This window comes from Glycine soja, chromosome 18 (assembly GCF_004193775.1).
Source record: "Glycine soja cultivar W05 chromosome 18, ASM419377v2, whole genome shotgun sequence".
Classification (NCBI taxonomy): Eukaryota; Viridiplantae; Streptophyta; class Magnoliopsida; order Fabales; family Fabaceae; genus Glycine; species Glycine soja.
This window is the reverse complement of record NC_041019.1, coordinates 56,641,433-56,654,986: the sequence shown is the minus strand read 5'-3', so window position 1 is coordinate 56,654,986 and position 13,554 is coordinate 56,641,433. Positions and strand designations below refer to the sequence as shown.

At 33.6% G+C, this 13,554-nt stretch overlaps 2 protein-coding genes across 2 annotated transcripts; both read left to right on the top strand.

The window, feature by feature from the left end:
* The first annotated feature begins 230 nt into the window (after nucleotides 1-230).
* LOC114395253 (dof zinc finger protein DOF2.4-like) lies at nucleotides 231-2,309 on the top strand. The gene is made up of 2 exons (XM_028356979.1): nucleotides 231-447; nucleotides 710-2,309. The coding sequence occupies exons 1-2, from the start codon at nucleotides 394-396 to the stop codon at nucleotides 1,763-1,765; spliced, it is 1,110 nt and encodes a 369-aa protein (XP_028212780.1). The 5' UTR covers nucleotides 231-393; the 3' UTR covers nucleotides 1,766-2,309.
* Nucleotides 2,310-7,624: 5,315 nt separating this feature from the next.
* On the top strand, nucleotides 7,625-10,610 carry LOC114395248 (heat shock cognate 70 kDa protein 2-like). Its single transcript, XM_028356974.1, has 2 exons — nucleotides 7,625-7,926; nucleotides 8,683-10,610. Exons 1-2 carry the CDS (start codon nucleotides 7,713-7,715, stop codon nucleotides 10,410-10,412), a joined length of 1,944 nt encoding a protein of 647 aa, XP_028212775.1. The 5' UTR covers nucleotides 7,625-7,712; the 3' UTR covers nucleotides 10,413-10,610.
* Nucleotides 10,611-13,554: the final 2,944 nt, after the last annotated feature.

Genomic DNA, 13,554 nt, shown 5'->3' with positions numbered 1-13,554 from the left:
TAGTATGTTAATCTAAAGCTAGGGCTAGGGTTTCTCTTTCTTAAGTCTCAACATGCATGGCCATTGGAGAGTAAAGTCTTTAATGTTAATGCCACAGTAAAAGCAGAAGAGAAAGGTGCTTATACAATAAGAAACTCGTTTGGTGCTCCTCCATAATCCCCCAATAATTTTAATATAAACAAAAAGATAGAGGAGAGATAAATTAAGAACAAAAACAAAACAAATAAATTAAATAGACACACCCCCACAAGCTCCTTTATCTTTTCCCGTCCCCCTGTGATCTCTTTCTCTCTGCAACTCTCTCATGTTGATGTGATTCTCCACCCACACACCACCAAAGAACCCATCAAACTTTTACAAAAGAGAAAGAAAGCTCTCTAATTAACAAGAGCTATGGTCTTCCCGTCCCTTCCAATCTATCTAGATCCACCCAACTGGTCACAACAGGTAAGGATTAATTCTTTCATTCTCTCTTCCCTTTCTTCTTTTTCTTATTATAGCTTCTTCATCAATAAAGCTAGCTAAGAATACAATTAATCCCAAAAATCAGATATTCCTACACATACACTTTATCAATCTTTTAATTTTTTTTTCCTGAATATACTCTTTGTATGTGTGTACACTTACAGATATTCAATTCTGTAGTTTCTTTATTTTTTCTTTTCTTTTTTTTATTATTTGGCTTACACTTGTAAAAAAAAATTCACAGCAACCTAATCAGCTAGCAAGAATTGGCACCCAGAATCCCCAGATTCCACTACCTCCGCAACGGCCACCACCTTCATCGGTGGCGGCCGCTATCGGAAATGGTGGCTATCAGGGCTCTATCAGACCAGGATCAATGGCTGATAGAGCCAGGATGGCAAAGATACACCAACCCGATGCATCACTCAAATGTCCACGATGTGAATCTACAAACACAAAGTTTTGCTACTACAACAACTACAGCCTCTCACAGCCTCGCCACTTTTGCAAGACATGTCGTCGTTACTGGACCAGAGGAGGTGCACTCAGGAGCGTGCCAGTTGGAGGTGGCTGCAGAAGGAACAAAAGAAACAAAGGGAACAGTGCTAGATCAAAGTCTCCTATGAAACCTTCAACAGGTTCTACCTCAGCCAGTGCTAACTCTTCTTCTAGTGGCTGCACCCCTGATCATGTGATGATGACTCATTTGCCAACTCCAACACCAGCTCATCAATTCCCATTCTTGGCCTCTTTACATCATTATAACAGTGACTACGCTTCTGGGGGCATTGGATCTCATTTGGGGGCGATCACAACACCTTTGGTGGCTAGAAATGGCAACACTACTAGTGATGTTGAGTTTCAAATCGGAACTAGTTCAGCTTCATCACTTGGTAATAGTGGTGGAGGGGCTATGTTGTCAAATAATGGCCTTGGTGAGCAATTGAGGTTTAACAATCTGCAACAAGTTCAACATCAGTTCCCTTTCTTTAGTACTAATTTGGAGCCACAACTTGGGGTGTTTCAGTTTGGTGGTGGAGAAAATAACAATGTTGAACCGCCAAATTATGCAAAGAATGGAGGCCGGTTTGATATTCGTTCTAAAATGGATTCTATTTCTAGTGTAAGTGGAACATTACCTCAGCTTAACACAATAAAGCTGGAAGAAAATCAAGGTTTGAGTTTGCCAAAAAATCTCTTGATGACTAGTTCGGGAAATGGTGTACTTTGGAATGGAAGTAGTGGCAATGCATGGAGTGAAGTTCCTAGTTTCACTCCTTCACCTAACCACTTGTTGTGATCATTGGAATTAAGCTACTCCAATTCTATTGCTTTTGCTTCATTTCCTAGTCGCCTCAGATTTTTATGATCATAGAAAAATGATCGAATGTATTAGAGTTAGAAGAACCTATTATATCACCTTGCTAACATTGGAACGGAATTCTACCCTATGCATGTGTCTTGTCTTACGAGGATATATAAATGGGAAGGAAGGATAAGAAGATCAGAACACTTTGTGTTACATATCAATGTGACGATAAAATGGTACGCAACTCTTCAAGTAATTTCCTTTTTCCGTCGATGGATGTCGTTGATACTTTTTTGTTGTACTAAGTATGAACACGTTGAGCAAAAGTATTGGTGTGTATTTGTTTATATGCATGTGTTGTTATGACATGAAGGGTTAAGTTGATATTACTAATTGTGTGCAGCTATATATATATGTGTGTGTGTGGACTAGTCTAGAGGGCTTTTTATTATGTGATGGTGTCATTTTTTTTTAATATTTGCTCATTGTTAACGATTTGCGCCAGGTATAATGCAACTTATGTAAGTTTAAGAAACTTTAATTTACTCACTAATGTGTCTGACTTCGAATCATTTTTTAGTTTTCGTCTAATTCAATATCCTTAATTCCTATCAATTTATTTGCAAAACAAAGATATGGTATATGTGTAATATACCGGCAATTGAAAGTTACCAACAAAATATTTGAAACAAAGGTAATGGTCATATTTGAGTATAATAATGTGAGAAATTCTAGCAAACCAATAAACATATGTGATATGTAGGGCTTTTTTAGTGATGTGCTCCAGTTCAATATTATCCTGTAACATTCATAGTGGGAGGATCCTCGATCAGTTAGTTTTTTTAAAATATATACTATCATATATAGTTAGAAAGTCAAATGAAATATATTTTAGAGTGTGTGAAATTAATGAATTTTGAAGATGCATTTTCCAACACTTATAAGGTGGCTACCTCTCTGCACCCCCTGCACCTTTTCCTCTCACACATATTATACTAGATATTAGATAATACTACCCAGGAAATTAATGAACTACGTAGTAGGCATCCATATTAATATATATTTTCCTCTTAAGGCCAATGCAAAATTTAACGCATGGAGACTCCCATTTTTGGAGGGCTAGCAAGGTGTTAATGAAATGTGCATGATCATGAAATATTTCTTCCTCGTGCATTAATTTTATCATGTTTAGTTCTAGTTTGTTCTGACCCACTCCTGCTAGTTAGTACGTTCAACTTGCTGTTTTAATCATCTAAATAGAAACTTCAAATTCCTAGACTTCTGTTGGTCTCATATTTTGAGAATCTCTTTTTCATCTTGGTTACTTATTTTTAACCTATCACAGAAAAAGCACTTTGAGTACATCCAAATTGGGACCATGAGAGTGAGAGAAGAGAGTCACGTTGATCTGGTAGAATTGTAGTAATACGAATATGTACTATAATTTGGTGTCGAAAATGATTATCATATTATAAGGAAATTGACCAAATGGATCTATCGTACTTCTTTGTTTTATGTGTGAACTGAGAACTGTAGTCATGGAAAAGGAGGATATGTTTCATTTGTTGTTAAAGAAACGCCAAAATACCCCTCAAAACCATGCAACTCCTCTTTCATGCACTATAAAATCTAGATATGACTTTCAATTCAACAACAAACGAACTAATCAATTGAAGACAAAGAATAAAACAAAGGAGAAATAATCAAAATGCTAGATTGCTAATTTAAACCTTTAAAGGTACAAGACAAAAACAGGAAAAAAATTTGAAATTGAAAAAAAAATGAAAGAATAAAAACATTTAAATTTTTATTTTAAGTATTTTTTAACTAATTAAAAAGGCATATCAATTAGTCATGTGTTTATTCTTTTTCAATCTTTTCTCTCGTCATCCTTAATATTGATGGGAGCTTGCTAATACTTCCTTAGCACTCATCTTTCATTCCTTAATTTTTTTTTGTTATAAAATAATGGAATAAAGGCCCAAGGAAATCAATCTGGTAAAGCATATTTGTCATAATCTAATTATGATTATGATGTCATTCATATGATAATTGAAGGAGGCTTTAGAGATGGAATCTGGGACATTAAGTTGTTTGCTTTTTGCAATTTTCAAAGCTAGCTAATTGCTTGCTTGCTTAAAAGGAATAAAGGTGTCACAACATAGTCAAAAAAGCGAATCTCTCTCTTTTCCTTCTCTCTCTCTGTTGGAGGAAGCAGTGAAGGGTGGTTTTTGTTGGTCGGTGGGTCGTAGTATATTGATGGGATAGTGATCACAAAAATGTTTATATGGTAATGCATATATCTTTTTCTTTAAACTCGGGATAATTGGTTGAAAATTAAAGATTAATATAATTTCTTGAGGTATTTAATTAAATTTATTTAAAAATTAATTTCTTCTGACGCATATGTATGTTTTTCTGTATGTATTAAATTTAGAATCAAATTCTTCTTTTTTTGAAAGAATAATATTATTAATTAAGACTAAAAGTCTCTGAGAAAGAAACCAGAGCGCTAAATCAACTTAAGTTCAGATACAACAACATCAGAAGTAAAATATAAGACATGAAAATCTACATTTGCCATCAAGTCATGCTTTGCTAACTTATTTGCGAGTTGGTTAACTTCGACCAAGACATGGTTAATTCCAAGAAATGTTGCCTTCGTTGTAATGATCGAATAGCTTCCACGGATGTGTCATGTAAATAAAAATCAATTTCTTGATTATATATTACCAACATGGTAATAATGTAGTGTATATATATATATATATATATATGATGATAAAAGCAAAGAAACTTCGAAGAAAGAAAGAGGTGCAGGTCCACTGGAAGTAGTAGTAGAAGTAGTAGCTAGGAGCAGCAGCAACTAAAGGTAACTGTAGCTCGGAATCCCAAGCAAGCTTTTACTATAGCATAGTTGCTGATGATGCCCACATGTCTAGGCGTGAATATGTTTTCTCTGTTTCCTTAGCAGCTTTTGCTTTTTATGACGTCCTTCTTCAGCATGATCATTTTCTCTCTCTTTCCGTGATTCCAATCTATTCCTTCTTGGTTCCAAGGCCTATTGTAGCCCCACATTAGCTCAATCATATATGTTAGATTCTTCGTTACTTTTAAATAATTATGTATATCTTCTACTGTATAGAAACGTGGGCATGCAACCTTATTGCTAACGTTTATCCGGATATTGAAATAAAGACGTGCCTCTTTTTCTTTCTTTTCTGCAAAAGAGAAACAAGTCTTAGAGTCTGAAACTGGTTTCGTTACTAGCTATCAAATTCACTGAAAGAAAACCATCTAGCTGTTACCTCAGAGATTCTTTCTATTTTAAGTTTATTCTCTAAGGACAAAGGGTATATATATATATATATATATATATATATATATATATATATATATATATATATCGTTGTGAATCTTATATCAATTATATTTAAAGTCACTATATGAACTTTACACATATACTAATTAATTTATGTAGGAAACCGAGTGTAATAAATGTCTCTTCTTTACTTTATTCAGTAATCAAATTAGTATTCAAAAGTAATACATTAAATATATTGATTTTGCAATTATATATAAGAACAATCGGTGTGTTTCCATGTACTGTAAGATACAAAAAGAAAAAGATCCACCGAAAAAGATAAAACTATTTCATTTTAAGAGTAAAAGCCAAAGAAAATTGCTTTTTGTGCATAAGTTGTTTACTTTTTATTAATACCTATATTTATATTTGAATTCAAGATCGACCCAGCTTTAAGTTGTGGTTAAAAAACATTAATCTGTTAACAAGGGAGTTAATAAATGAAATTGTCTATTGGTATAATATATATATATATATATATATATATATATATATATATATATATATATATATATATTATTAAATAAATTAAAATGATATCAGTGGAGGTAATACTATTGACAAATATTTTCTCACCATTAGTATACATTTTTTTAGTGTATATATCTCTTATGATATTTAAATTTTTTTATCTTAATTGTTCGTTTCATCACCCTAAATTTTTTTTGACTAATTCAAAATTCAACTAAAAAGTAAATAAAATATGATTACAAATTATTTTCGTTAAAGATCAAATTTAAGTAGTACTTAAATTATTTAATATTAATTTCAACATATTAATTATTTGTGTTGAATCACTTCTTTAGAAATTTAAAGGGATTAATAATTTAATAGTTTGAAAATATTAAATATGATTATCTTAGGTGTGATAAAAAGGAAAAAGAATATTATAAATTCCTTTTCTCAAATTATAAAGAATATATTCTCTTATAATTAAATATTTTACTTACTATATCATATATAACGGTTAACTAGCATTTAAACAAAAAAAATTAAAAGACATGAACAATCCTTTGTGTTTGTTTTCATTTGAAGTAACTCACATTGTGAATTAATTTCATTTTTTGATTCATTTCATTATTGTACGTCAAATAATAAACACGCATGTATAATACACAGTTTGTTACATCAAGAGACTATTGAATTTTGATCTGGTTTGCATTAAAATTATATTAGACAACATAACAATGTATTCTTTGAATTTAGAGATATTTTTATATCTTGAACTAGGTAGTATCATTTTAAATTTTGAATCATTAAAAATAAAACATAATGTGAATTATAAATAGTACGTCATTAAAATTTAGTACAATATATCTTTCTTCTTTTTGGTTAATATACAATATTTTATACAATGTAATAAATATTGATTAATATTTTAAAATGAAATCCAAAATGAAATAAGAATAAAAATTGAGCCTAATCTTTAATAGGGGTGTTTGATAGGAGAGAAATTTTTTATTTCCTGAGAATTATAAGTTGAGAAACTTAGTTTCTCATGTTGGATATACATTTTTAAAAAAAATTAATATTCATAAGAAACGATGTTTTTTGGAAATATTTTTTTAATTAATTTTTCACGATGTAAGCTGAAAATCTTATTTTTTTGAGTTTAATTTTTCTTTTATGATCGTAAACATATAATATTATTTTTTATTAAATTATATAATGTGAAAAATAATTAAATAATTCATAAAAATATACTAAATTCTTTGATTTTTGAGAAATTTATTTAAATATTTTCAATTGTAAAAAAAAAGTTTATTCATTCCAAAAAAATATAATTTCCGAAAATGAAAAATCTTTTTTTTTCCTGTAAAACGGCCCCTAAGAGGAAATCAAATCAGAAGGGGAGGTTGAGAAGATGAAAGTTACTCTTATTGTGCATCTCATATATCAGATAAAATCAATCTTAATATAAACTTAATATATAAGTCCTATTAATATTAATTAATATAATTTTTTAATAACTGCAATCGTGCGTTTCACAATCGCATGTGCTGTCACTTCAATTAATTATGCTTTTATTTAAATTAGTTATAAAAGTATTATCTTTGATTATTATTTTTTTGTTTTTTTGACAGCAGTAATATCTTTGATTTAAGCAAAGACAGACTTGAACGGTTCATTTTGTTAACGCTCTATTATTCTGTTCGGGTCTAGATGCACAACCTCTGAAGAGAACTACTGCGGGTAAATAAATGGGCTGGATTAGAAAAAGGGCTTGCCACTTGACAAAAGCGGCTATTGCTTCCTGCACCTCCCTTAAATAAATCAATTTTGAGTGAGTTGGGCCTATTAAACCCGGAACCAGCGTAGCAGTGGGTTTGGTTTGGTCCAATGAACTGAACTGATTCAAAGAGAACGAGCAACGAGGCAAATGAAAAGCGGCTTCAGTTAAGGTGAGGGCCCCACGTAAGAGTAGAAGATTCTAGAGTTAGACACAGTGTCTCTCTGAAACCTATATATACCTCACTTCTCCTCCTTCCATTCATTCACAGAAAACTGAACCAAGAAACCCAAGTTAAGGTTTTTTGCAATCTTCCCTTCTAAATCTTTATTTGCTAAAAAGAAATGGCCGGAAAAGGAGAGGGACTCGCCATCGGAATCGACCTGGGCACCACCTACTCCTGCGTCGGAGTCTGGCAGCACGACCGCGTCGAAATCATCGCCAACGATCAGGGCAACCGTACCACACCCTCTTATGTCGCCTTCACCGATACCGAAAGACTCATCGGAGATGCCGCTAAGAACCAGGTCGCCATGAACCCCATCAACACCGTCTTCGGTAATTCTTCTCAGTCCTCATTATCTGCTCAATAATATTTTTACCTACATTTTTCTAACAAGCTTTTTACATTTTATCGTAATGTTTTATGTTTTATTGTTCTCATTATTTTTTTTATCCGCAAATATTATTTTGTTAGTTTTGTTAGAAATGGACTCGAACACGCGACTTCTCCCCGTACCTTTCGTCAAACACCGGGTCAACCTTATATCTCCTTTTAATGAGTAGTAGTGTGGAGTTTTGTTGTAAAATCTTAATTACGCGTTTAAGCTGAGTTCATGTTTGGTTCATTTCAATTACGATTATTCAAGCCTTCTTCTTTTTAAAAATAGGATGACAATTTTCAAATTTTCAAGGTTCATGATATTGCGGGTTACAATTGTGGAAGCCTCTCAAAACTTGTGGACCGTTTTTTAAAGCCTTCGTTATTATTTTATTAAAATGAGCTCAATCCAAAATTACATGTTGGGAAGCAGATGTGGTCCTCTTTGGTTTGTTTATAGGGTTTGAATTGAGATCAATATATATATATATATATATATATATATATATATATATATATATATATATATATATTATAAAATAGGAATTCTCTTAATCTACCCTAATTTAAGAATTGTTTTTTATTCCCGCGATATACTTGTTTCAATATTCTATATATGTACAGTGTGGAAGGTTTTCATTCTATTGTGGTGTAATTTGTGAGTTGATGATGCTTGGTGTGATTGTTGATAACTGGGTGTTGTCACTTTGCAGATGCGAAGAGGTTGATTGGTAGGAGAGTTAGCGACCCTTCTGTTCAGAGTGATATGAAGTTGTGGCCATTCAAGGTTACTGCTGGTGCTGGTGAAAAACCCATGATTGGTGTCAATTACAAGGGTGAGGAAAAGCAATTCGCTGCTGAGGAAATCTCCTCTATGGTCCTAACAAAGATGCGGGAGATTGCAGAGGCTTACCTTGGGTCGACTGTGAAGAATGCCGTTGTTACTGTGCCTGCTTACTTCAATGATTCTCAGCGTCAAGCCACCAAAGACGCTGGTGTCATTGCTGGCCTCAATGTTATGAGAATAATAAATGAGCCAACTGCTGCTGCAATTGCATACGGGCTTGACAAGAAAGCCACTAGTGTTGGTGAGAAGAATGTCTTGATCTTTGATCTTGGAGGTGGCACCTTTGATGTTTCTCTCCTCACCATTGAGGAGGGTATCTTTGAAGTTAAGGCCACAGCTGGAGACACTCACCTTGGAGGGGAGGATTTTGATAATAGAATGGTGAACCACTTTGTACAAGAGTTCAAGAGGAAGAACAAGAAGGATATTACTGGAAACCCAAGAGCCTTGAGAAGGTTAAGAACCTCTTGTGAGAGAGCAAAGAGGACACTCTCATCCACTGCTCAGACCACCATTGAGATTGATTCTCTGTTTGAGGGCATTGACTTCTATTCAACCATCACTCGTGCCAGGTTTGAGGAGCTCAACATGGACCTCTTCAGGAAATGTATGGAGCCTGTGGAAAAGTGTCTTAGGGATGCAAAGATGGACAAGAGCTCTGTTCATGATGTTGTCCTTGTTGGTGGCTCTACAAGGATTCCTAAAGTTCAGCAGCTGTTGCAGGACTTCTTCAATGGGAAAGATCTTTGCAAGAGCATCAATCCCGACGAAGCCGTTGCTTATGGAGCTGCTGTCCAGGCAGCTATATTGAGCGGTGAAGGCAATGAGAAGGTTCAAGATTTGTTGCTTTTGGATGTCACTCCATTGTCATTGGGTTTGGAGACTGCTGGAGGTGTCATGACTGTATTGATTCCAAGGAATACTACCATTCCTACTAAGAAGGAACAAGTGTTCTCTACATATTCAGATAACCAACCTGGTGTCTTGATTCAAGTTTATGAGGGTGAGAGAACAAGAACCAGGGATAACAACTTGTTGGGTAAGTTTGAGCTGTCAGGCATTCCTCCAGCTCCCCGTGGTGTCCCTCAAATCACTGTTTGCTTCGATATTGATGCTAATGGTATCTTGAATGTCTCTGCCGAGGACAAAACAACTGGCCAGAAGAACAAGATTACCATTACCAATGACAAAGGAAGGTTGTCAAAGGAAGAAATCGAGAAGATGGTTCAAGAAGCTGAGAAATACAAGTCTGAAGATGAGGAGCACAAGAAGAAGGTTGAGGGAAAGAATGCCTTGGAGAACTATGCCTACAACATGAGAAACACAATAAAGGATGAGAAGATCAGTTCAAAGCTTTCCTCTGAAGACAAGACAAAGATTGATAATGCAATTGAGCAGGCCATTCAATGGCTTGATACCAATCAGCTTGCAGAAGCTGATGAATTTGAAGACAAGATGAAGGAGCTTGAGGGCATATGCAATCCCATTATAGCGAAGATGTACCAAGGCGGAGCTGGTACTGGTGGTGACGTCGATGATGATGCTCCACCTGCTGGTGGTAGTGGTGCTGGCCCCAAGATTGAGGAGGTTGATTAAGTGGACTAGTTAGTATTTGGAAGGAATTAGGAAAATAATGTTTGTTAAGGTTTTTGGGTTTAGGCTATATAAATTTTTGCTTTCATGAATTGTATTGCTGTTTTCAATTTGTCATTTGTTTGATAATTGAAAACTAGCCCCGCTTTGCAAATTGTTACTCTGGATAATATAATTTTAGCGTCCAATTTTGCAATTTCAGTATCAAGCAGATTTAGACAGTGTAGTGCTATTTATTTATTTATTTATACACTAAAAATATAACGTCATCTTCAATGGGAAATATAACGTTGCATAGATCCTATATCAACATCCCTCTAACAGGCAACCCTATATACCACTGCAACAATCGAAAGCTAAGAACTGCATGAATTTACATAATTCAGACACAATAAAGGATTTGTGTTCCAATCATTTTATTTCCATTCGTCCAAGCATTGGTCCAGGCCCAAGATGTAAATTTTGCCAAATCCAAAACTGCCAGCTCAGAATTCACAGTAACTCCTCTGAAAATAACTTCATTCCTGTGCTTCCATAATGACCAAGCATGTTATGCTGCATAAAATGGTTCCTTGTGTCCCAGTGGCCAGGGCAATGCTACCTGCAACCCGACCCACTTATAGCAACCCTTCCACACCTTTTCAACCTTACAACACAACAGTGCAACAAAACGCTTCTTCCACTACCATGCAAAACGGACACCTAACATCATACCAATATTTGCAGACGGTAGCTTTTCCTTTATTTGTGACATTTCAATGACACTAGTCAATTTAGTAGCACCGCAGTTAGTTTGCACATGTTCTAAATTCATATAGTTTGCTTCGACTATCAACATTGTCCACTTCATTTTCACGCATAAATCAAACTTTTGGGAATGTTTACAACTGGAGATGGAGCATAGAATGTGACACCAAAGACTCAACTAGATAATTTACTGTAAGATTTACAAAGGTCCATGTAATACCGCGAGTCTATATGAGGTTGTCAGGAGTACTCAACAAAATCTTTGGTTACAACACAGCCTGTAGATTTTGAAATCCTTTGACCTTTCCATCAATATGTACTCATACATAAATGATAAATCAGTTTATCAAGTTTGTAATAGATTAGATTTGTATACGTGTATGAGCCTAAAGGAGAATTTAATGGTTGACTGCATTATACCACAAGTGACTGCCTTGTACAGTAATAATAAATAAAATGGGTGCCTTCTTTTGGCATCAAGATGTACTCAGATCACTGCAATGTTGTTAATTATTACATCAAGTGCTCAGTGTTGGAATCTTTTTGCCTGAACTTCTTTTTGTGCTATACACATGACAGATTTGTTTGATATATGTTCTACACATGATAGTCTTGGTTGGTAGGAGGTTGAGATCTAGGACTTAATGATGATAGAATCTGACAAGGAGAAATTTTTCTTTTAGAAGATATTGTTCGTACGATTTAAAATTGCTTCATGAAGTCCCAAAATTAAGTATGAAATTTCAACTTTCAAGTTTCAAGAATTTGAAGTGTGTGAAGCCTCTATTTTATAAGACTGAAAATAGAACATCTGAATAATCAAAGAGGATGTGTTTGGTAGTGCTCTTTCAGTTCCTTTTGTTTAAATTTTTTTAGTTTATTTGATTTTTCCATTTGTCTATGCAGTGTCAAATCTCCAATGTGTAAATCTTCCTGGAATATATTCATTTTAAATGAAAAGGTTGGTGATATGGTGAATGCCTACCCAAATAATCGTAAAACAACTCATCATATTTCAATTTCAAGACATACAAGAAAAAAACAACTTAATAATTGCTAGATACCAATACAGGGAATGCGTGTGGTGTGGTTATAGATTCTTCAATTTTCCTACTCTTGCCCTTTTTTTTTCTTTTCCTTCTTCCATCTGATCAAATCCATTAATTACAATTTTTTCATTTTTTAATATTGAAGTGATGTGTTCTTTTGTTGGGTCAATTTATTTTCCTTTATTGCATTGACCACCCGTTTTCCTCTCTACTCATCTTATTGAACTGAATCACGGATCACATGGGATGAATCCTAATAATGCAATGCTTTTTGAGTGTAAGAAAGCATTTTAGCTGGTATAGTATAGGGACCACTTTTTTGATGCAGCAATTAGTAGATGTAGTCTGAATTGTGATGCAAGTGTTTGGAAACGATGCTGAAGATCACGAAGAAGTGCCTCCTATGAGAGGTAAAGACTCTCACTCTGGTTTTTGAAATATATCTGAACTTGAGCTTGGACTTGGAGAGGGTCATTTATCTTGCGGTTGACTGATCAATGCAAGTCACAATAGCCTTTGCTTGCACAGGACGTTCGGTCTTTTAGACTAAATAACTAATTACTTTACTATTAAGTAGTAATATTTCATTAAATTATGTAAGTTTGTTGTTTGTTTAATTGAAGCAAAAGTAGTAATATTCCATTCAATCACCTTAGCCATTAAATATATATTGTCATCTTTGTTTGCCTATAAAAGGCTAACACCCACTGTATCGTGTTATTCATCAATTGAGTTGAATGTGAATGAAATTTTGTATTGAATATCGTCCTCTCTCCTTATTGTAACAATTATAAATAACTTTCACATCGCATGTACTCATTCATTGAATAACATAGTTACATAGAATCAGATTTCTTTCTTTCTTCTTTCACATCTTAAGCTCCATATTACTCCACTCTTTTCTTTCTTCCTTCCTTCCGGTGTGTTCAGTCCAAACCAACAACAAACAAAACAGTTGCTCTAATGTCATATTAGAATTTTGTAATGATTTTTTATATTATTTTTATAAATAAATTGAAGTTGTTATTTATTTTGCCTCCTTTTTTATTTAAACTAAAATATTAGATGTTATTAAAAAAATGTCACTCTTTTAATTATTTTTCCTAAGGTTATACCAAGATTCGTATTGATTGAATTTTCAACTCTATAATATATCAACATATTAAAGAAACACAAAAAAAAATATAAAGAAAATAAAACTAAAATTAGTAGAATAAAATATACTTAAGCTTTAATGTGAAATAATATTTTTTTCAAATGTTAATAATGGAGCTAGAGAATTTTCCTTGTGAGACCAAATATAAAAAATAAATTAAATCATAAATATAATTAATACTTTAAAAATATAT

Bases quoted from the DNA above. Each gene is read 5' to 3' on its own strand.
- LOC114395253 (XM_028356979.1), top strand. From the start codon at position 394: ATGGTCTTCCCGTCCCTTCCAATCTATCTAGATCCACCCAACTGGTCA. The intron at 448-709 runs GTAAGGATTAAT...AAAAATTCACAG, and splicing joins CACCCAACTGGTCACAACAG to CAACCTAATCAGCTAGCAAG.
- LOC114395248 (XM_028356974.1), top strand. From the start codon at position 7,713: ATGGCCGGAAAAGGAGAGGGACTCGCCATCGGAATCGACCTGGGCACC. The intron at 7,927-8,682 runs GTAATTCTTCTC...GTCACTTTGCAG, and splicing joins CCCCATCAACACCGTCTTCG to ATGCGAAGAGGTTGATTGGT.